General features: G+C 40.3%; 1 protein-coding gene across 3 annotated transcripts in view; it reads left to right on the top strand.

Moving 5' to 3' along the window:
- The window catches only part of eda (ectodysplasin A), a 42,568-nt gene that overhangs the window by 12,532 nt on the left and 10,977 nt on the right, over positions 1–19,059 (top strand). For 2 of the 3 annotated variants that reach the window (XM_034181809.1, XM_034181810.1), the window contains exons 2-6: positions 9,474–9,576; positions 12,725–12,763; positions 12,989–13,165; positions 13,457–13,491; positions 13,622–13,673. In XM_034181809.1, coding sequence (XP_034037700.1) covers positions 9,474–9,576; positions 12,725–12,763; positions 12,989–13,165; positions 13,457–13,491; positions 13,622–13,673 — 406 coding nt within the window. The remainder of the gene's footprint in view (positions 1–9,473; positions 9,577–12,724; positions 12,764–12,988; positions 13,166–13,456; positions 13,492–13,621; positions 13,674–19,059) is intronic. The other variant, XM_034181811.1, reaches the window with a different exon arrangement.

The raw sequence follows: 19,059 nt of genomic DNA on the forward strand, positions 1-19,059 counted from the left end.
GGAGGAACAAGGGAGACAATATTTCCTTCCATAAGTAAGTGGTTTTGGTTATTCTTGTCACTTTGTCCGTGACATTTCATTGATAAACAGGTGTATGTTCCCTGCCCGTGCCTGTGTCGTCCGAGGACATGGACGACACTTACACACACCACTCACAAACAGAGATGTGCACACACACCACTGACTTCATGAATGAAACTTGGTCAACAAAGGATAATTGTGTAAAAAATATAATGTGTGTGTGTGTGTGTGTGTGTATATATATGTGTATGTATATATATATATATATATATATATATATATACACGAGGTCTGTCCATAAAGTATCGTACCTTTTTATTTTTTTCAAAAACTATATGGATTTCATTCATATGTTTTCACGTCAGACATGCTTGAACCCTCGTGCGCATGCGTGAGTTTTTCCACGCCTGTCGGTGACGTCATTCGCCTGTGAGCACGCCTTGTGGAAGGAGTGGTCCCGCCCCCTCATCGGATTTTCATTGTCTGGAAATGGCGGAATGAAAAGGACTTTTTTTCCATCAGAATTTTTTCAGAAGCTGTTAGAGACTGGCACCTAGAAACCATTCGAAAAATTTATCTGGCTTTCAGTGAAAATTTTACGGGCTTCACAGAGAATAAGGACTTCAACTACAGCTTTAAGGACCCCTTTAAGGACGGTCGGCGCGCCGAGCTGCGACGATGCGGCACAAACCACTGGATCATTTCTAAGCTGATGGCTCTGTGGATACGAGACCATCGTGTGCTCTTTCTCTGGTTATCACAAGAGCTGGACATCAGTCATTTTCTGGCAGATTTCACTTTTAACAAGAGATTTTGTCATGGAAAGCCGTGCGGAGGCTTCGCGCGTCACGACCGATTCGCTGATGAAGCGAGACAAAGGAACACCTCTGTTTCGGAGTGTTAGAGGACAAGTTGGGACATGTCCAGCTCTCCACAAGTTCTTTTATACTCACTCGACTGGTAAGCACTGAAAGCCGAGATAGACATATCTCATATCATATATCAATGTTTCTAGTGTTTAGAGTCTAAACACTAGAAACATTGATATATTCCATATGAAAGCATCACAGTAACATATTATATACCTTTAACCAGCAGCTGATTTTCAGTATTCATATAAGTACTTTCATTGCACTAATTATACAGAAATGATAAAAACGGCCCTAACAGTGTTTTTTTTTTTCCAACATTTATGATTAATCTGTAAGCATTTGCAGAATGCAGACAGTTATCAACAAAGTACCAAAAAATATTAAATATTAAAAGCCATAAAGGCAAAATAAAAAGTAAGTAAACACAGTATTGTAAATATAACATGTAAATAAATTGTCTAACTGACCAATATCATAGGCTGACTATGAAGCCCAGCTTCTGCACAAATTGGGTTTGGAGCCAAGGTTGGACCTGTATAGTCACTGCAGTAAAGATCTAGCACCCAATCTGCTGCTATAATTTCTAAATTACCAAAATAAACTGTACACATCTGAAAAGTATTGATCTAATAGTTCTAAAAGTGGCAAAGATATGACATTCCAATTATTGCACCAATGTCGATTGTCGCGGTTAGATTTTCAATGTTTGGTGACCTTGAGCCACCTCTAAATAATTTCTGATTGGCAAACAATTTTACATGTGAGAATGACTCACCAAAAGGAAACTTTTGGTGGGTGAGCCTCGAAATTTTTTAAAGTTGGCATTTTTTTGGACACCCTAATATATAATTTATTTATATATATATATATATATATATATATATATATATATATATATATATATATATATATATATATATATATATATATATATATATAATGTGTGTGTTTCGTAATGGTTTTAGGAGGCATGCTATGCTGAAAGCAGCAGCAGCTTAACAGTGCAGATCCATGTAACTTTCAACATTAAAATTTGGGATTGTGTGAGTGTCAGAGTAAGTTTAATACTTTCCTGACATGATTTAATGTTAATTCATTTTACTGTCTCGATATCCAGGTCAGAGTGGCATTTTTTTAACACGTATTTTGCAAGTGTTTTTCTGAGTGTGTTCAGTCACGAATCCCCATTGAAAATGCTTTAACATCCGGGAACTTCATGAATATTTTGCCCGGTTTGGAGGTGTCATGTCGCTGTCCATGAAGGGCGTTTGCGTTTAGTGGGCAGCATTGGGAGTGCGGACTCTAGTAGTCATATATAACCTCTTTGTTGATGCCTCTGGCAGTTAATCTCACAATGAGGCTCATCTTCCCCAAACCGGTGACATCACTCGCCTGACCTGCATAAATGGTGGCAGCCGGTCGATGTCAAAGCCTCTCAGACCACGACTAAAACAAGGTTTTCTGTAGATGTTTATGATCTTTAGTGTTTCTTGAACTATCAAGAGAACACTTTTTGTTTTTCTTTTCTTTTTTTATTCATGCTATAAATAATTTGTGGGCGTTTCTGTTCCCTGTTAATCTGTTTTTTTATAGTCAGACTCCAGCTGACGTACATTAGCTCACTGAGATGGTGTATAATATGATGGCAATAGGTCCACCACCAAAACCCATGGGGATCTAGGCTATTTAAACTAAAATATAGAACACAATGCTAAAGTACCCTCGGCCGTATGAGCATGTAACCAATGAAAGTGTGTCAAAACAATGTGACCTTTTGACCTCTTAGAATAGGTCAAGATTAGCCATCTTTGAAATTGTTCAAGATCTCTGTCCCAAGAATGCTCGCTGTGAATTTGAAGACCCTGGCAGTAATAGGAATAGAGTTATGTTGAGCACAGATAGATGGACGGACAGACAGTTGAATGGATGCAAAGTCTTCGCAATATGGCCATATTTTGTCCTCGGGTAAGAAGTCACAAAAGTTTTCACATGGAACAGATGTGCTTGCTTTCCACAGTGGTTGATGTGCTCTTGAGCAAGGCAGTAAAGTCCCAGCAGTACAGCAGATTTTTGCAGTTCCCAACAGTGTAAAGCAACTACCAGGTGTGTGTTTCTCTTGAGTCTGCGGTCTAAGCATGATGCAAGATATTACAGAACAAACGCAAGTGTCACTTTCTGTCAGGCAGAGTCTTATTCACCTGCCTGGGTGAGTAAAACGCAACGAAAGGCGTTCCGCTGAGTCTTGAACCATGTTGGATCAGACAATGATTTAATTTTGTGCTGAACATTTTTCTTACAACCATTATATGAAATAATTTCTCCTCTGATGTATGTCTTCAAAGTCCCACAAAGAACAGATGCTGAAACATCTGGAGTCTCGTTAACGTCTGTTTAAAAAGAAAAAAAAAAAGCTGGTTTGATGGGACACACGGTCCACAGCAGCCTACATGCTCAGGGGCTCAGGGGTTGGCTGTCACCTGTATCAACATCTACGTTAAATATGACTCGTGTGTGAAGAATTGGAAGGATTCATACAGACAGATTGAGTGAGTCTCTATATTTTTCAACTGATCAATATGGACAAAACTGTTTTTGTTTTTTTTGTTTTTTTTTTAATAAAGAATGTGGTTTAAACGGCAGGGATTCCAGATGGTGTTCTCCCCCATTTAAGACAGAATTGTGTTGACAGGCAGATGGTGTAGTCAAGTAGACGCCCAGTACAGAGTCAACCAGAGGATCACAAACGTCTACAAAATTATAAATTGTCCAGACATTTACTGCATTCAGTGAACAATCACTTTACCATTGGTGTTGCAATAGTGTGAAATGTGATTAGTTGCTGACAGGCAACAGTTATTTTTGGATGACAGTCTGAGGATACTGTTATTCAGCCAAATTTATGGTTTGAAACAACTGACATTCTCAAGACCACTTAAAGACATTGACTGGGGTTAAAAACAAAAACATGTTAACTTTATTCTATTAGAGGGTTGAACCACAAAAGTGTCATGAACCTCCCAAATTCTCAACCGTCTACATGCCTTTGAGATTTGTAACGCCAATACAACAGCGATGGCCAACATCCAGTCTGCGTGTTGCTTACAGCAGCCAGCCCTCAGTTTGGTCTTCATAACTTTGTAACCTCACATTCCCTACCGCGAGCTAATGACTCATTTTTACTCCCAGTCCAAGATTTAGAGGCATTGCTACAATCATAGCTTGTCTTGCAGAGAAAATGTGAGCTGGAAACTATTGAAGTTTAAAAAAAAAAAAAATACACACTGAAGCACTTTGCGTCTCTAAATGGCGTGAAGCTAAACGTTTGTGAGGGTGTTTCAGTAGTACAAATGGTGACATGTGCAAAGCAGAAGTTCAGGTAATATTTTCTATAATAAGTGTTAATATGGCAAAAAACATAAATGTTGATCACAAAATTGCACATCCCTGGGGTGAGTGAATTGTAGTCACATCCTCACCGAGCAACAGGGAAGCACACTTTCTGTGTGTAACAGCACCCCCAATGCTTTGAAGAGTTGAAAGCCCTCTAATTAATAGCATTTTCCCGTGTGCAGAGAAAGAATGGTTTACTCAATAGTTGGCACTTGGTGTACATACCAACACGCTGTCATCCTGATTTACTGTAACTCTGCACGCCTTTGAAGGGTATGAAGGCTGTAAAATGTTGTAATGAAGTGAAATGATGCAAACACAGGCACAAAACTGTTTCTCATAGGTCCTCCTATGAGGGCATAGCTTTTTCAAAATCTCTTTGATGCCTTAATCTCACTCCATTTTCTAAAATAACAGCCACACCTGCTTGGTAGTAGCCTCGCAGATTGCTTGTTTGTTTTTTGTCATTGTGGCGGAGCTTAATCTCGAGCCAGAAATTGGCTGTTGAATCATGTTTGGCTTTCAGAACAGACGAAATTTCTAATACCATATGCCTTAACATACACCCAGAATCCGTCGAGAGGTAAAAACCCCCATGTATGCCAACAGCTGGAGAGGAGATGTGGAGGCACCTGCACACCAAATGAACAGCAAACATCGCTGCTCGAGGGAACATCTGGAGGTCTGTGTTTCGATAAAGCATTCCAACACATACTCCTCCATCAGGTTGGAATTCCCGAGCTTATAAGGTCAGACATGGTTGGCAGCTGGTCAGAGATGTAGAATTTAATGACTTTAAGCTAGCCCAGCACAGCTGGTGGGGGTTGTTTGACATGATACAGTGCATCCCACTCCTGGGGAGGCCCAAATCAGAGATGTCATATGGAACAAACTGGAAACAGAACTTTTCTTGTCCATCTTCCTATGGTCTTTCTGTGGCTTTACCTAAAACTACATGAAGAAGCACAGGAAGTTCATGCTGGAGATTTGTTCCTGTTCGGGGTGCTACAAAACACAAAACTCATGGTTCAGGTCGGATCACGGTTTTTAGTCTGATCATTTTTCGTATCAGCAATTAAAGGAGAGACAAACATAGCCTTGTGGCACACCACTCAGAAAAAAGGTATGGAAAAGTCCCCAGCCCTCCTGAGCTCAGTGCGCTTCCCACCGCCTCGGCTCACGGGGCTACACCACACTATGTCCTGAAAACCTGATGTTTCTTAGTAATTCTTTCCATGCTTGGGTTCTGATGTGATAGGGTCTTGCACCAGGCTGCCTCGAGCCACACGCAAGCTGGCAGAGCCTGTCTGCTTTGAACATACTTTGTTCACATGAACACACAACTGCGTTTTCCTGCTCATGTGAATACACATCTGCTTTGCTTGATTTCACTGCAACTGTACATCAGGTTCTATGCGGTTATAACTTAATGTTCTGGGGTTCAAGCACATTGTCTTATCTTTACCATACTTTCAGAAAATCCCATTTTAAGATACTTGCATATATTATAATGCCTGTGTATTGCATATCATGCAGTGTATCAGCGTCACCCACTTAGAACTGCATGGTAGAGATCTGGAACATTCTAGAACAGCATATTTGTAAAATAATGTCACTTACCTGTCTGCTGGAAATAATGTTTTTTGAAATTACTTTTTGGATTGAAAATTCATGTCAAATTGTCCAGTGCTGTACTGATCCGAAAAGAATTATCCTTTTAATGTTTTCCCACCCTACGATAGATTAGCGTCCTGTGCAGGGTGTACCCAGTTCCTGCTGGGATAGGTTCCAGCACCCCCACAACCTTTGATTAGAGGAAGCAGATATATCCACAGTGATTTGTCTGTAACACTAAATAAAAACTGAAAATTGTTTTCAGGTCTATAGGACAGTTCTTTTAGAGTTCATGAGCGCTTACTTGCATGTTTCAGTGTCGATCTCCCACTAACAGATGCTCCAGCCAGTGTACAGCATCTCGCGAGGCAAGCCGTATGTATCAGCTATGATCCTTAACTCCACTAGTTCCCCCTGGGAAAACTGTTTTATACCCGGCGTGTCATTGATACAAAAGTTGAATATATTGCTGTGAGCTGGTTTGTACTTCAGGCACAGACAGATACTTGAAGTAAAATGCCTATCACATCATGTGTCACCTCTTCAGAAAGCAAAAATCACACTCGCCTTGTGCTAAACTGGGACAGGTTTAAGAAAAAATAAAAATTCAAGCAGTTTTTGAGTAGTGTTGTCCAATTCGCTGTTTCGCAGTTGGGAATCTCGCACCGTCTCATGGTCCGTGACTCACGCGAAAGGTTGGTTTCAGCAGAGTTCCGGTTTCAGGAGCTCAATACTCATAGTGTAAACACACCTCGTGAAGTATGGACAATAAGACCACATCGAAGCACAGCAGAAGTCCATCACAGGTGCTACACCTCCTCCAGATAACCCTTTCAACTTGAGAGAGCGTATAATCATCATAATCGCCTGTGAACTCACTAAATCAATGCCATCCACATCCTCGCTTTTCCGTTGTTTACATGCGCTGTGAGAAGGCGGAACTCTGCTGGCACCGTGGTGCATTCTGGGAAGTGCAAGGGGCCGCCAGGGGGATTTTGGGAAATGCTTAAGTACCGAATACGGTCCTACAGTTATACAGCATAAAGCTTTATTTTTTCTTACAGGCCTATGTTGAACTTTAGTCACACTAACACCCCCCCCCCCCCCCCCCCATACATGAACATTTGATGATGGCAACAATGAAATACTGTGATTCCTCTACTTGTCCACCAATGTCTTCATGCATTACATTTCATGAGAACATCCTGTGTGTGTATTCTGTCCAAAGCTGCATCGGCTGTGGACAGAATAGGCTAAGTCTTTGCTATATTCCACAAATGAAAAGGCATTTTTTGTAATCTGTACAATATGCAAATCAAAGGACAATGGGATCAAAGATTTTCCCAAGATTTATAACTTTATTACTATTAGTGCAGCAGATAACTGAAACAATCCTGCAAATGGTGATAGAAGCAACAAATTCAGGAAAAATGTTCCTTAGACATTACTCTTTTGGAAAAACCAATTGGCCATTTGAATTTTCAATAGACAGCCAGGTCTGTTTACCAAAATTAGAGCAACTTTAACTTTTGACCTCTGCACAAACTGAAATTGATCTTTGTCACAATTCTTGAAATTTTTCACCCCATAACTCCATAACATTCAGTCACAGACAGTCCAAACTATACCTTTTTGGAATCTTTGTGATAAGACAAGTAATGTGGTATAGTTTTCAATGTGATTGGAGCATCTTCTAATTTTGACCCCTGTGTGATTCTTCAATTGACCCCACCTGGCTGCCTACTGAAAATTCAAATGGCCAATTGTTTTTTTTGTTTGTTTTTTTCTCAAGAGAGTTTATGTCTAAGGTGTATTTGTGCCAAATTTTATACTTCTATCACCATTTGCACGATTCCTCAGTAAATATTCTGTTATCTGCTATACTATATGGTGAATGATACATGTATTTAATGATTATGGTGACTAATAATGGCATCTGTGTTAAGTAGGCCCAATGACCATCATGTCAGTCTTCTCTGAATGTAGAAGTAGGAAAAGACATGACAGGCAGTTTATCCCTGAAGTGACATAAACCTCATAAATCCACATATGAGATTATTTGTACTAAGTGGCATGTAAGGCTGAGTGTCAAAAGTACAATAGTGAAACATAGTTCCAAAGCTTCACATTATCTTTAAAAGAGGTGCTATTAAATTGAGAATAACAGAAGACCTGAAACAAAACCCTGAGGTACCCTATATTGCACTGCATAGTATTTGGAAGTAGGGTTATTATACATGATGCGCTGTGATTGGTTAGAGGAATATGATGTTAACCAAAAAATAACTTTATAACAAAAATGCCAAAATACTTTTGAAATGTATGCAGTGAGCTATAGTATAGCAGTGAGTGCAGGTTCTGCAAAATGATGCGTCCTCAGTGCTAACTGTAATGGCACAAAGAGATTGCTGAGCAAATAAACCACAAGTTGTTGTGAAACTAATATTTGGAAAATTTCTGAGGTGAAAGGTACGTTTTACATGGCTTTACAGTCAGGCAATAATCCAGGATTAAGAATGTATTTCTTGATCTTAGGTTTAATCGCAGCAGATGTTACAAAATGCAGGGGAAAAATGTAAGCAACAGGTTAATAGTAGTCAACATAGTGGGTCCTAATGATGGCTACAATTCTTTAAGAGTTTAGTTGACATCAGATCAAAGAGACAAGTCATGTTTATACTTTAATCTGCAGTAGTGCTAACCAAGGTGTAAAATGTCCAATTTGGAGCTACATCTTTTAAGATCCAAAACTTTCTTCTCTTCTTTGAATATTTATCTGCAGGAATCCTCTGCAGATGTGTCCATCTCATTGTATGTGTTAACAGAATCATAACTCTGCACAGTGATACAGCCCACAATAAAAAGAACTCTAAATCCTCAGCGTGAAAAATTAGCTGTTAGAACTTTATATGTGCTGGATGGTCCAATAGAGTTCATGCAAATTTAGGTCGATCAGAACCACAGAATAACACCAGCTGTGCAGTTTGTCCTGCTGTCAACTCAGCTACGGGAACACCCCACCACTTGAGCTTTTCCTGTTTCTAGGCATGAGCGTAAGCCAGCAACATCCAATCCTTTCTTTGATTGATGCTTTTTTTACTGTTGTTATTATTTTCCATGCAAGCTGTGCATAAGGTTGCAAACAGGTGCCATCTGAATGGGTATTGCTCTCAGATTAACAGCAATTCATGTCCTCCTTTTGTCTCAACAGGTGAATTTTAGAGCAGTCGTGTCCAGGTGACTGTCTCAAACGGCAGAAACACAGACAAAACTGACTTGGGTTACAGGATAGGTTACAGCTACAATGGGCCAGACAACGACTTGGCCACAAATGAATGTGTGGGCTGACATTGTCTCACATCTCTTCAAATGACCCAAGTTATCTTTGTACAAACATTGTTCCCCAAGGGTAGAAAGGGCACGTTATGCTTAAAAATGTTTCTTATTGTGAGATGCAATCTTTGGAGGCCCTCACAGCTACTCTCATTCAACGTAGTTTGTCTTTGTTTCAAGCTAGAATTTGGGACAGTAAAGATGTTCATGCTCATGATGTTTTTTATTTATGTCTTTCACCAGGATAGGTTATTTCATAGACCTGGTGACTTGCAAGCCACAGAGGATAACAGGGGGATAACTCAGCGGGCGAAAAGGAGTCCCAGAGAAAAGCAGCCAGACTCGGGTATGAACTGTTTTTAGCCCCATTTATGCAGATGTTGTGTGTTGCTGCTTTGTTTTCCCATGTTTCCCGATCCATTATTTTTTTGAATCCTTCAATCCCAAATTCAACAGCATTATCCCACCAGTGAGTGCCTTTCTTCATACGTAATGAGTCTTCTGCACTCACACGGGCTGTCACGGTACACCTCATTTAATTCAGTTTATTGATAGAGCGCAAAATCACAACATAAGTGGCCTCAAGACACTTTGCAGAGGAATCAGTCTAACCTGACACACACCACAGAGCATGGTTGAGTACAAGTCACTGTTTCAGCATCACAGTTCTTCCCTGTCACTTTTCATCTTAGAGATATCAAAAGAGGCTGACACAAAATTAAAAAGATGGAATGATTTAACTCTAAATGTTCAATAAGTGGTGTTAGGATCCACATACGGAACGTTCTGCCTGATGTTTTTACATGACAGTTTGTGTATCGGTTCACCACATCTTGGTTTGGTATATGTAAAATATTTACACCAGTATTTACACTAAGCATATGACTTCATGTGCACCAGCGCCTCTGTATGTAACTGGAAGTGGCTCGATTAGATACTGAAAAATGGGTTCTCTCACTCCTTATTTTTACCTCCACCAACGAAATTGGTGGGGGGGGGTTATGTTATTGCCCCTGTTTGTTTTTCTGTTTGTGAACATCCTGGAGCCCACAATTTTTCATATATTATGAAATTTTTACTGAAGTTTCATATCTTAATTGGCAAGAAGTGATTCAGTTTTCAAGGTCAAAGGGCAAAGTCAGGACAAATCTTGGAATAATCCCTAACTAACTTTGCATGAATATTCAAAAATTCATAACTGTCAAAAAAGAATGAATTTCCTTCATATTTGATAGTGTTATGTAGGATGATAGCCTTTATCGACTGGCAAAGTTTGATCCAGATCTGATCCAGATTACAGATTTTGTAGCCATTTAAATTTAACATTGAAAACACCATTTATTGTGTATTTTACATTATATCTTAATCAAACATGCCCCAATCACTCTCATATTTGAAAGTAAGGTGCAGACTGGCACTTGCTATCACCTGACAAAGTTTGATCTGGATCTGATCTCGATTATGGATTTTGTGGACTTTTGAATTTAATATTGAAAAGCCCATTTTGGTGTGCATTTTGCATCATCTCTCAATCAAATGTGCCTCAATCACACTCATTTTTCTGTTGTGGATTTACCTACACAACCAAGATTGGATGGAGGTTCCAGTTTTAGGCCTGTTTGTTTCCAGCTGTTAACTGGAAGAAAAACAAAGTGCCAAAAAGCAATGACAAATTGTGCATAGAAAAGATAACCAGTGGCCTGTGAAAATGATCTGAAAAACAATTCAGAAACTGAAAAAGTTGAAAACAAAACAAAACCTGACAACACCACAAAATACTTTGATTCAAGTGCATGAACTAAATGCATACTCCTAACATTTGATCACATCTAATTTAGCTTATGAAAACCCACTTCGAACAGGGCTTTGACCTTTTAAAAATTTTTCAAAGGTAAAATTTTGTTGAATTGGAAACTACTGTTGGTGTGGGTTTGCGCTCTACAAGCACAGTGCTCAAATTTTCTTTTTTGTTTATAGGATATATGAAACAGACATGCAGTGGATTTAAGGCTCTTAAAGATGGAAAATGGCTTGTTAATGGTTTCTCACTTTTTGCACCATATTTTTTGCACTTGTTTCGTGCTTGTTTAACAAATTGGCACCACCACAAAATATTGCGTAGTTTGTAGAGCAAGATTAAATGGAATGGGATTGATTAGAACTTGGATAGAAAACAAGGATAACACTGGGTTTGAGAGGGTTTCACCAATTTGAAACCGTTGACAAAGCCAGTGTTGATTTCCCCTTGTCAAAATACCATCGGCTCCCCAAAATATGTTTTGTACCAGCTGGAAAGGCAGATGTAAACTTTACAGCCCGACTTGAACCACATAAAAGGACAACAAAAGAAGAATTCTGTCGAAACATTCTGCATCCAGGTGAAGATCATTCACTGGAGTTATTAAGTGAATCTTTGGCGTTGATTGAGCCGATCGCTCATAATCGATATCTTAAACCCACAAAGCCAGATGGCTGATGTGTCTGAATTTGCTTTTGTAGTTTTTGTTTAGAATGCGAGCTATGCAAATAAAAAAAAAAAGGTCCCCTTTGAAGTTTTGCGTCTGAGTGCAACAAGTGCAGCATGATCACAAGGCATTCCAACGTCTGTGGCGTGACACTGAATACTTGGGGGGAAGTTTAGTGATTGTGTTTAAATTAGAAGAAAACACTCACCTTTGAGACTTTCTACATAAATCAGTAAAATCCAGAGCCTCTAAACACTAATCATTCCCAGGTCTCTCCTCTGCTTTCAGCACACAGACAAAGGCTTTTGTAATCGCAGCCTTAGATGTCTGTTTTCATGCGTGTGTGCGTACGTGTGCGTTCTCTGCTCTCCTAACGGGCACCAGATAGGGCTGCTCGTTAAGAGGAATCTATGCGGATGCATCCAGTCATTTAGCCAGAGGAGAAACACTGGCCATATGTTGGAGGGGGACTCAAACTGTGAGGTTTTAAGGTTAAATGGCCTTTGTAGTTGTAATGACATGGTAAACACACGATCAGCAAGATGGCTTTTTGAAAAGGAGTCTTCAGCCGCACGCACACACATACACAAACGCGAGCGCACTAAATGTATTTTGTCGTTAGATGCCCCACCAGCATCAATGCACGCATACACATGGTTGTAAAGGGGAGACGCACACATTTACACACATACACATTTTGATCTACATTCTCCATCTGGGCTTAATTCAAAGAAAAGGATTTTGGCAGGATAAAGTATCTCTCTAATGATCTTCTCCAGTTCCACTGCCTGTGAATGCTTAAGGCACTTGTTCATACAGAGGAGGTGAAACCACACTTACAAATTACTACACCAGAAGATACCACAGACTGACATACCTTCACTCCATTGCTCATTGCCGAACATCTCACTCTGTTATTTTAACCTATTAGTAAGCGGTGCAGAAATCTGACGGATACTCTCGAAGTTATGTGGGAGAATAATTGTGGAGGCAATTTCAAGCTTAATAACACTGTTTTGTTTCTTTCAGAATTAACCGGAAAAGAAAAAAGGAAAGAGAAGAAAAAAGGTAAGACAGAACTCGTCTTCACCTTCCTATTTATAAGGTGTCAGGCAGTGTTGTGTTTCCCAAAAGTATGTGAAGAAATATAAATGCATTTTCCTTTCTGACCAACAGGGATTCTTAAAAAAAAAAAAAAGCACAGAATTTCCACCCGTCCTCCGTTCATATCAGTGTTCACAGTCAGACACACGAGTGATAAACAATTATACAACTGTTCTTTCTAATTAACAGGGAGAAAAAGGTCTCCAGGCCTTCCAGGACCTCCTGGTCCCCCAGGTCCACAGGGACCACCGGGAATCCCAGGGATCCCTGGCATTCCAGGAAGCAATGCGGTAGGCCCAGCAGGGCCTCCCGGACCACCTGGGCCACAAGGACCGCCGGGCGCTCAAGGTCCAGCAGGTACACTAAGTAAGGCACGAATCTAATAAAACAGAGTCCACAACACCCACATGCTTATATGATCATTGAAAACTATATTTTTCCACGCTGACTTTTTCCCACACTCCAAGGAAGCTCAAGCTGTTAAGATTAATGAAATCATTGCTTTTACAAGTGATTTTAATGTAGGATGTCAAACAGTGTGAGGGATAGCAGTGACACATCTTAAAACAATTCCATTATTTGCTTTGTTTTAATTATCCTTTAATCTTCAGCTGCGATGTAGGCCCTGGTTTTATCATGTCTCTTTTATTGTTGTAGGAGTTCCAGAAAAAACAAAAACAAAGGATTTCCAGGTAGAGTATGTCACATATTAAACATGATTTTTATTCTCCTGAGAATTCCAGTTGAAATTGCTTTTCTCCTTTATTACACCGTGTGTTCAAATGGTCACCGTGGAACTTTTGTTTTGTTTTTTTGTTCCAGCCAGCAGTGGTTCATTTGCAGGGGCAGGAAACAACTATCCAAGTGAGAGAAGGTGGGTCTATGTCTGTTTCTGTTGAGGAATTGTTACACAACTTTCACATGTGAAGTCAGGATTTGACAACAGATAATGAAGGCGCTTCCAACCTGCAGTGGCTCGGGTAATCCCCACTCATTGCCCGCCACATAAAAGTTGCTTCTGCTAATGTGAGGAGTGCCAGAGTTGCACCAGACATAGCGCAAAACCTGTCGGTGATTATGGCAGACATTCAAAAGGGAAAGAAATCGCTTTTAATCTAATTGCTTTTGAAACATAGTGTTAGAGTGGGATGTACTGCAGAGATGTAGAGATAATTCTGCAGCATAAACCAATGGAATCATATTGTTCCATCACTCCTCCAAGATGCTTGGATTACTTTCCACGAAACATGCTGTGTGCATGAAGATTAACCACAGAATTGTCCCTAAGGAGTTTGTTTTGGCAAAAGCCAAGGTCATTGTTCAAAATTGTATATATTTGTTTTCTTTCACTCCAAATTTAGCGCACACACAGTAAATCTGGGAAGTATTCACAGTGCTTCACTTTTTCTACATTTTGTTGTGGTAGAGCCTTATTCCAAAATGGCTGAAATTCTACATACAATACCCCATAATGACAATGTAAAAAAATTGAGATATTTGCAAAGTTATTAAAAATAAAAATTAAGAAATCACATGTACTGTACATGTGATTTCATGTACATGTATTCACAGCCTTCCCCATGAAGCTTAGAATTGAGCTCAGGTGCATCCTGTGTCCACTGATCATCCTTGAGATGTTGCTACAGATTACATGGAGTCTACCTGGGGTGAATTCAGTTGATTGGACATGCTATGGAAAGGCACACAACAGTCTATATATAAGGTCACACAGTTGTCAGAGCACAAACCAAGCATGAAGTCAAAGGAATTATCTGTAGGCCTCCGAGACAGGATTATCTCGACGCACAAATCTGGGGAAGGGTACAGAAAAAATTTCTGCTGCTTTGAAGGTCCCAAAGTGTGTGAAGGTCCTGTGGTATGCTGGAGGGGCAGCACAACCAAGAAGTACTCATCCAGGCTCGACAAACTGATCACGCAGGCTGGCTTTGTGGTTGGCATGAAGCTGGACTCTCTGACAGTGGCAGAGAAGAGAACGCTGGACAAACTGCTGGACATTATGGTCGATGCCAGTCACCATCTGCACCCCGTCATCAGCAACCAGAGGAGCCTCTTCAGCCGCAGACTGCTCCTTCCCAAGTGCAGGACCATCAGACTGTACAACTCCTCACTCAGGGGGAGGAGGAGTAACAGGAAGACAGAGGACAAGAAGGAGAGGAACAGTAGTAGCCACTAAACCAGTATTGATCAGTATGTCTGGTATTTATATTGCAAACTTTTTCTTTTTTACTTTCACTTTTGATACTTGGTGTGCTTCTTACCCTGCGTTCTGCTGTACAGTGTTGCTGAAAGCTCAATTTCCATGACTGAGTCTTCCCAAGGGATGAGTAAAGTTCTGTCTAATCTAATCTAATGAGCACAGTGGCCTCCATCATCCATAAATGGAAGAAGTTCAGATTCACCAGGACTCTTCGTAGAGCTGGCCACAAGTCTAAACTGAGTGATCGGGGGAGAAGGGCCATAATCACGGAGGTGACCAAGAACTTGATGGTCTCTCCTCAGAGCTCCGGCATTCCTCTGTGGAGAGAGGAGAACCTTCCAGAAAGAACCATCTCTGCAGCGATCTACCAATCAAGCCTGTATGGAAGAGTGACCAAATGGAAGCCACTCTTTAGTAAAAGGCACATGGCAGCCCACCTGGAGTTTGTCAAAAGGCACCTGAAGGACTCTCAGACCATGAGAAACAAAACTCCCTGGTCTGATGAGACAAAGATTGAACTCTTTGCTGTAATTGCAGGCATCATGTTTAGAGGAAACCAGGCACCATCCGTACAGTGAAGCATGGTGGCGACAGCATCATGCTGTGGGGATGTTTTTCAGCAGCAGGAACTGTGAGACTAGTCAGGATTGAGGGAAAGATGAATGCAGCAATATACAGAGACATCCTGGATGAAAACCTGCTCCAGAGCGTTCTTGACCTCAGACTGGGACGACGGTTTATCTTTCAGCAGGACAATGACCCTAAGCACACAGCAAAGATATCAAAGGAGTGGCTTCAGGACAACTCTGTGAATGTCCTTGAGTGGCCCAGCCAGAGTCCAAACCTGAATCCAATTGAACATTTCTGGAAAGATCTGAAAATTGCTGTGCATTGATGCTCCCCATCCATCAGATGGAGCTTGAGAGGTGCTGCAAAGAGGAATGGACAAAACTGCCCAAAGATAGGTGCACCAAGCTTGTGGCATCATATTCAAGAAGACTTGAGGCTGTAATTGATGCCAAAGGTGCATCATGTGATTTCTTAGTTTTGTTATTTTTAATAACTTTGCAGAAAGTTTAAAAAAGTCATGTTGTTGTGAGGGGATGAAAATTAGGTTTCTCCATTTTGGAAAAGTGAAGCGCTGTGAACCCTTTCCAGATGCACATACAATTAACCAAAGGTCCATAACTGGGGTTCAGGTCATGTTTGCGTATGTTTGTTGACAGACTCCCAGATCCTTTTGTTTATTTCTACTCAACTTGATATGTCAGTGTAGGTTGACCCTGAAATTGCTCTAAAAGAACTAAAACTTTGTAAAGGTCAAGAAATTTGGTTTTGAAACCAAATCAAGTTGAAAACCAAATGTGGCACACACTAAGATGGATTCCAGAATTCCACTGACAAGGTCAGCCAGAGGTCAGTTATTTAGATGAAGGTTGAGGTAATTGGGGTCAAATGTCAGATTGCTGTAGCTCTTATCATCTTCATGCCATCAAGTATGATTACCTAGTATCAATTAACTGTAGAAAAAATAATCCTGAAGGCCAAAAACAAGACTCAACATGGAAGGTAACAAAACTGTTCTGAAGTCTTTAATTTGGCTCGACTTCAAATCACATACACATCACATACAAACATTGCGTTACGCTGTCCGGTGTTTTTAAAAAGGCATTATAAATGGGATTAGATTTGGACCATGTTCCGGCATGTTCAGATTAGTTTTCTAGGTGTCTGTTTTTTCTAATTGTAAACATGAGAAACAGTGCCGGTGTCACAGACTGAATGCCCCCCACTCCCCTAAAAATTGGTTCGCCCTGCCTTCACTGCACATGCGTCATTTGGGACCACAGCAGCACGTCTGAGATAGATTCTCTTCATCCAAAGCAATCAAATGGATTAAGTAAGGATTAAACGAGAAGCCGTGCATTATACGGTTTGAATGCATGACGCGGAGTCTAAACCGCTACTCTGCAAAGTGCATTCAAACCGTATAATGCACAGCTTCTCATTGTTTAATCCGCTTATACCATGGTCCCACACAGTGAGCTAACACACACATATTTATTTAAGTTAACTTTTTTCATGTTCTCTTCTTCTTTCCCGTCTTCAATCTTGTCCAGTTCGTCCGATGTTAAATCTTTACAAAATAATGCTGAATTTATGTGCAAATGATTTTTGTACAAAAGCTTCAGATATCTGTCGCTGAGACAGATGACTGGAGTGCAGTTTGAAGCAGAAATGAGGTGATAATCAAAATCAAATCAAATCAATTTTATTTATATAGCACCAAATCACAACAAACAGTTGCCCCAAGGCGCTTTATATTGCAAGGCAAAAGCCATATAGTAATTACAGAAAAACACCAACGGTCAAAACGACACCCTGTGAGCAAGCACTTGGTGACAGTGGGAAGGAAAAACTCCCTTTTAACAGGAAGAAACCTCCAGCAGAACCAGGCTCAGGGAGGGGCAGTCTTCTGCTGGGACTGGTTGGGGCTGAGGGAGAGAACCAGGAAAAAGACATGCTGTGGAGGGGAGCAGAGATCAGTCACTAATGAATAAATGCAGAGTGATGCATACAGAGCAAAAAGAGAAACAGCAGTCTAAGTCTATAGCAGCATAACTAAGGGATGGTTCAGGGTCACCTGATCCAGCCCTAACTATAAGCTTTAGCAAAAAGGAAAGTTTTAAGCCTAATCTTAAAAGTAGAGAGGGTGTCTGTCTCCCTGATCTGAACTGGGAGCTGGTTCCACAGGAGAGGAGCCTGAAAGCTGAAGGCTCTGCCTCCCATTCTACTCTTACAAACCCTAGGAACTACAAGTAAGCCTGCAGTCTGAGAGCGAAGCGCTCTGTTGGGGTGATATGGTACTATGAGGTCCCTAAGATAAGATGGGACCTGATTATTCAAAACCTTATAAGTAAGAAGAAGAATTTTAAATTCTATTCTAGAATTAACAGGAAGCCAATGAAGAGAGGCCAATATGGGTGAGATATGTTCTCTCCTTCTAGTCCCTGTCAGTACTCTAGCTGCAGCATTTTGAATTAACTGAAGGCTTTTCAGGGAACTTTTAGGACAACCTGATAATAATGAATTACCATAGTCCAGCCTAGAGGAAATAAATGCATGAATTAGTTTTTCAGCATCACTCTGAGACAAGACCTTTCTAATTTTAGAGATATTGCGCAAATGCAAAAAAGCAGTCCTACATATTTGTTTAATATGCGCATTGAATGACATATCCTGATCAAAAATGACTCCAAGATTTCTCACAGTATTACTAGAGGTCAGGGTAATGCCATCCAGAAGAAGGATCTGGTTAGACACCATGTTTCTAAGATTTGTGGGGCCAAGTACAATAACTTCAGCTTTATCTGAGTTTAAAAGCAGGAAATTAGAGGTCATCCATGTCTTTATGTCTGTAAGACAATCCTGCAGTTTAGCTAATTGGTGTGTGTCCTCTGGCTTCATGGATAGATAAAGCTGGGTATCATCTGAGTAACAATGAAAATTTAAGCAATGCTGTCTAATAATACTGCCTAAGGGAAGCATGTATAAAGTGAATGAAATTGGTCCTAGCACAGAACCTTGTGGAAATCCATAATTAACCTTAGTCTGTGAAGAAGATTCCCCATTTACATGAATAAATTGTAATCTATTAGATAAATATGATTCAAACCACCGCAGCGCAGTGCCTTTAATACCTATGGCATGCTCTAATCTCTGTAATAAAATTTTATGGTCAACAGTATCAAAAGCAGCACTGAGGTCTAACAGAACAAGCACAGAGATGAGTGCACTGTCTGAGGCCATAAGAAGATCATTTGTAACCTTCACTAATGCTGTTTCTGTACTATGATGAATTCTAAACCCTGACTGAAACTCTTCAAATAGACCATTCCTCTGCAGATGATCAGTTAGCTGTTTTACAACTACCCTTTCAAGAATTTTTGAGAGAAAATGAAGGTTGCAGATTGGCCTATAATTAGCTAAGATAGCTGGGTCAAGTGATGGCTTTTTAAGTAATGGTTTAATTACTGCCACC

This window comes from Thalassophryne amazonica, chromosome 11 (genome assembly GCF_902500255.1).
Source record: "Thalassophryne amazonica chromosome 11, fThaAma1.1, whole genome shotgun sequence".
Classification (NCBI taxonomy): domain Eukaryota; kingdom Metazoa; phylum Chordata; class Actinopteri; order Batrachoidiformes; family Batrachoididae; genus Thalassophryne; species Thalassophryne amazonica.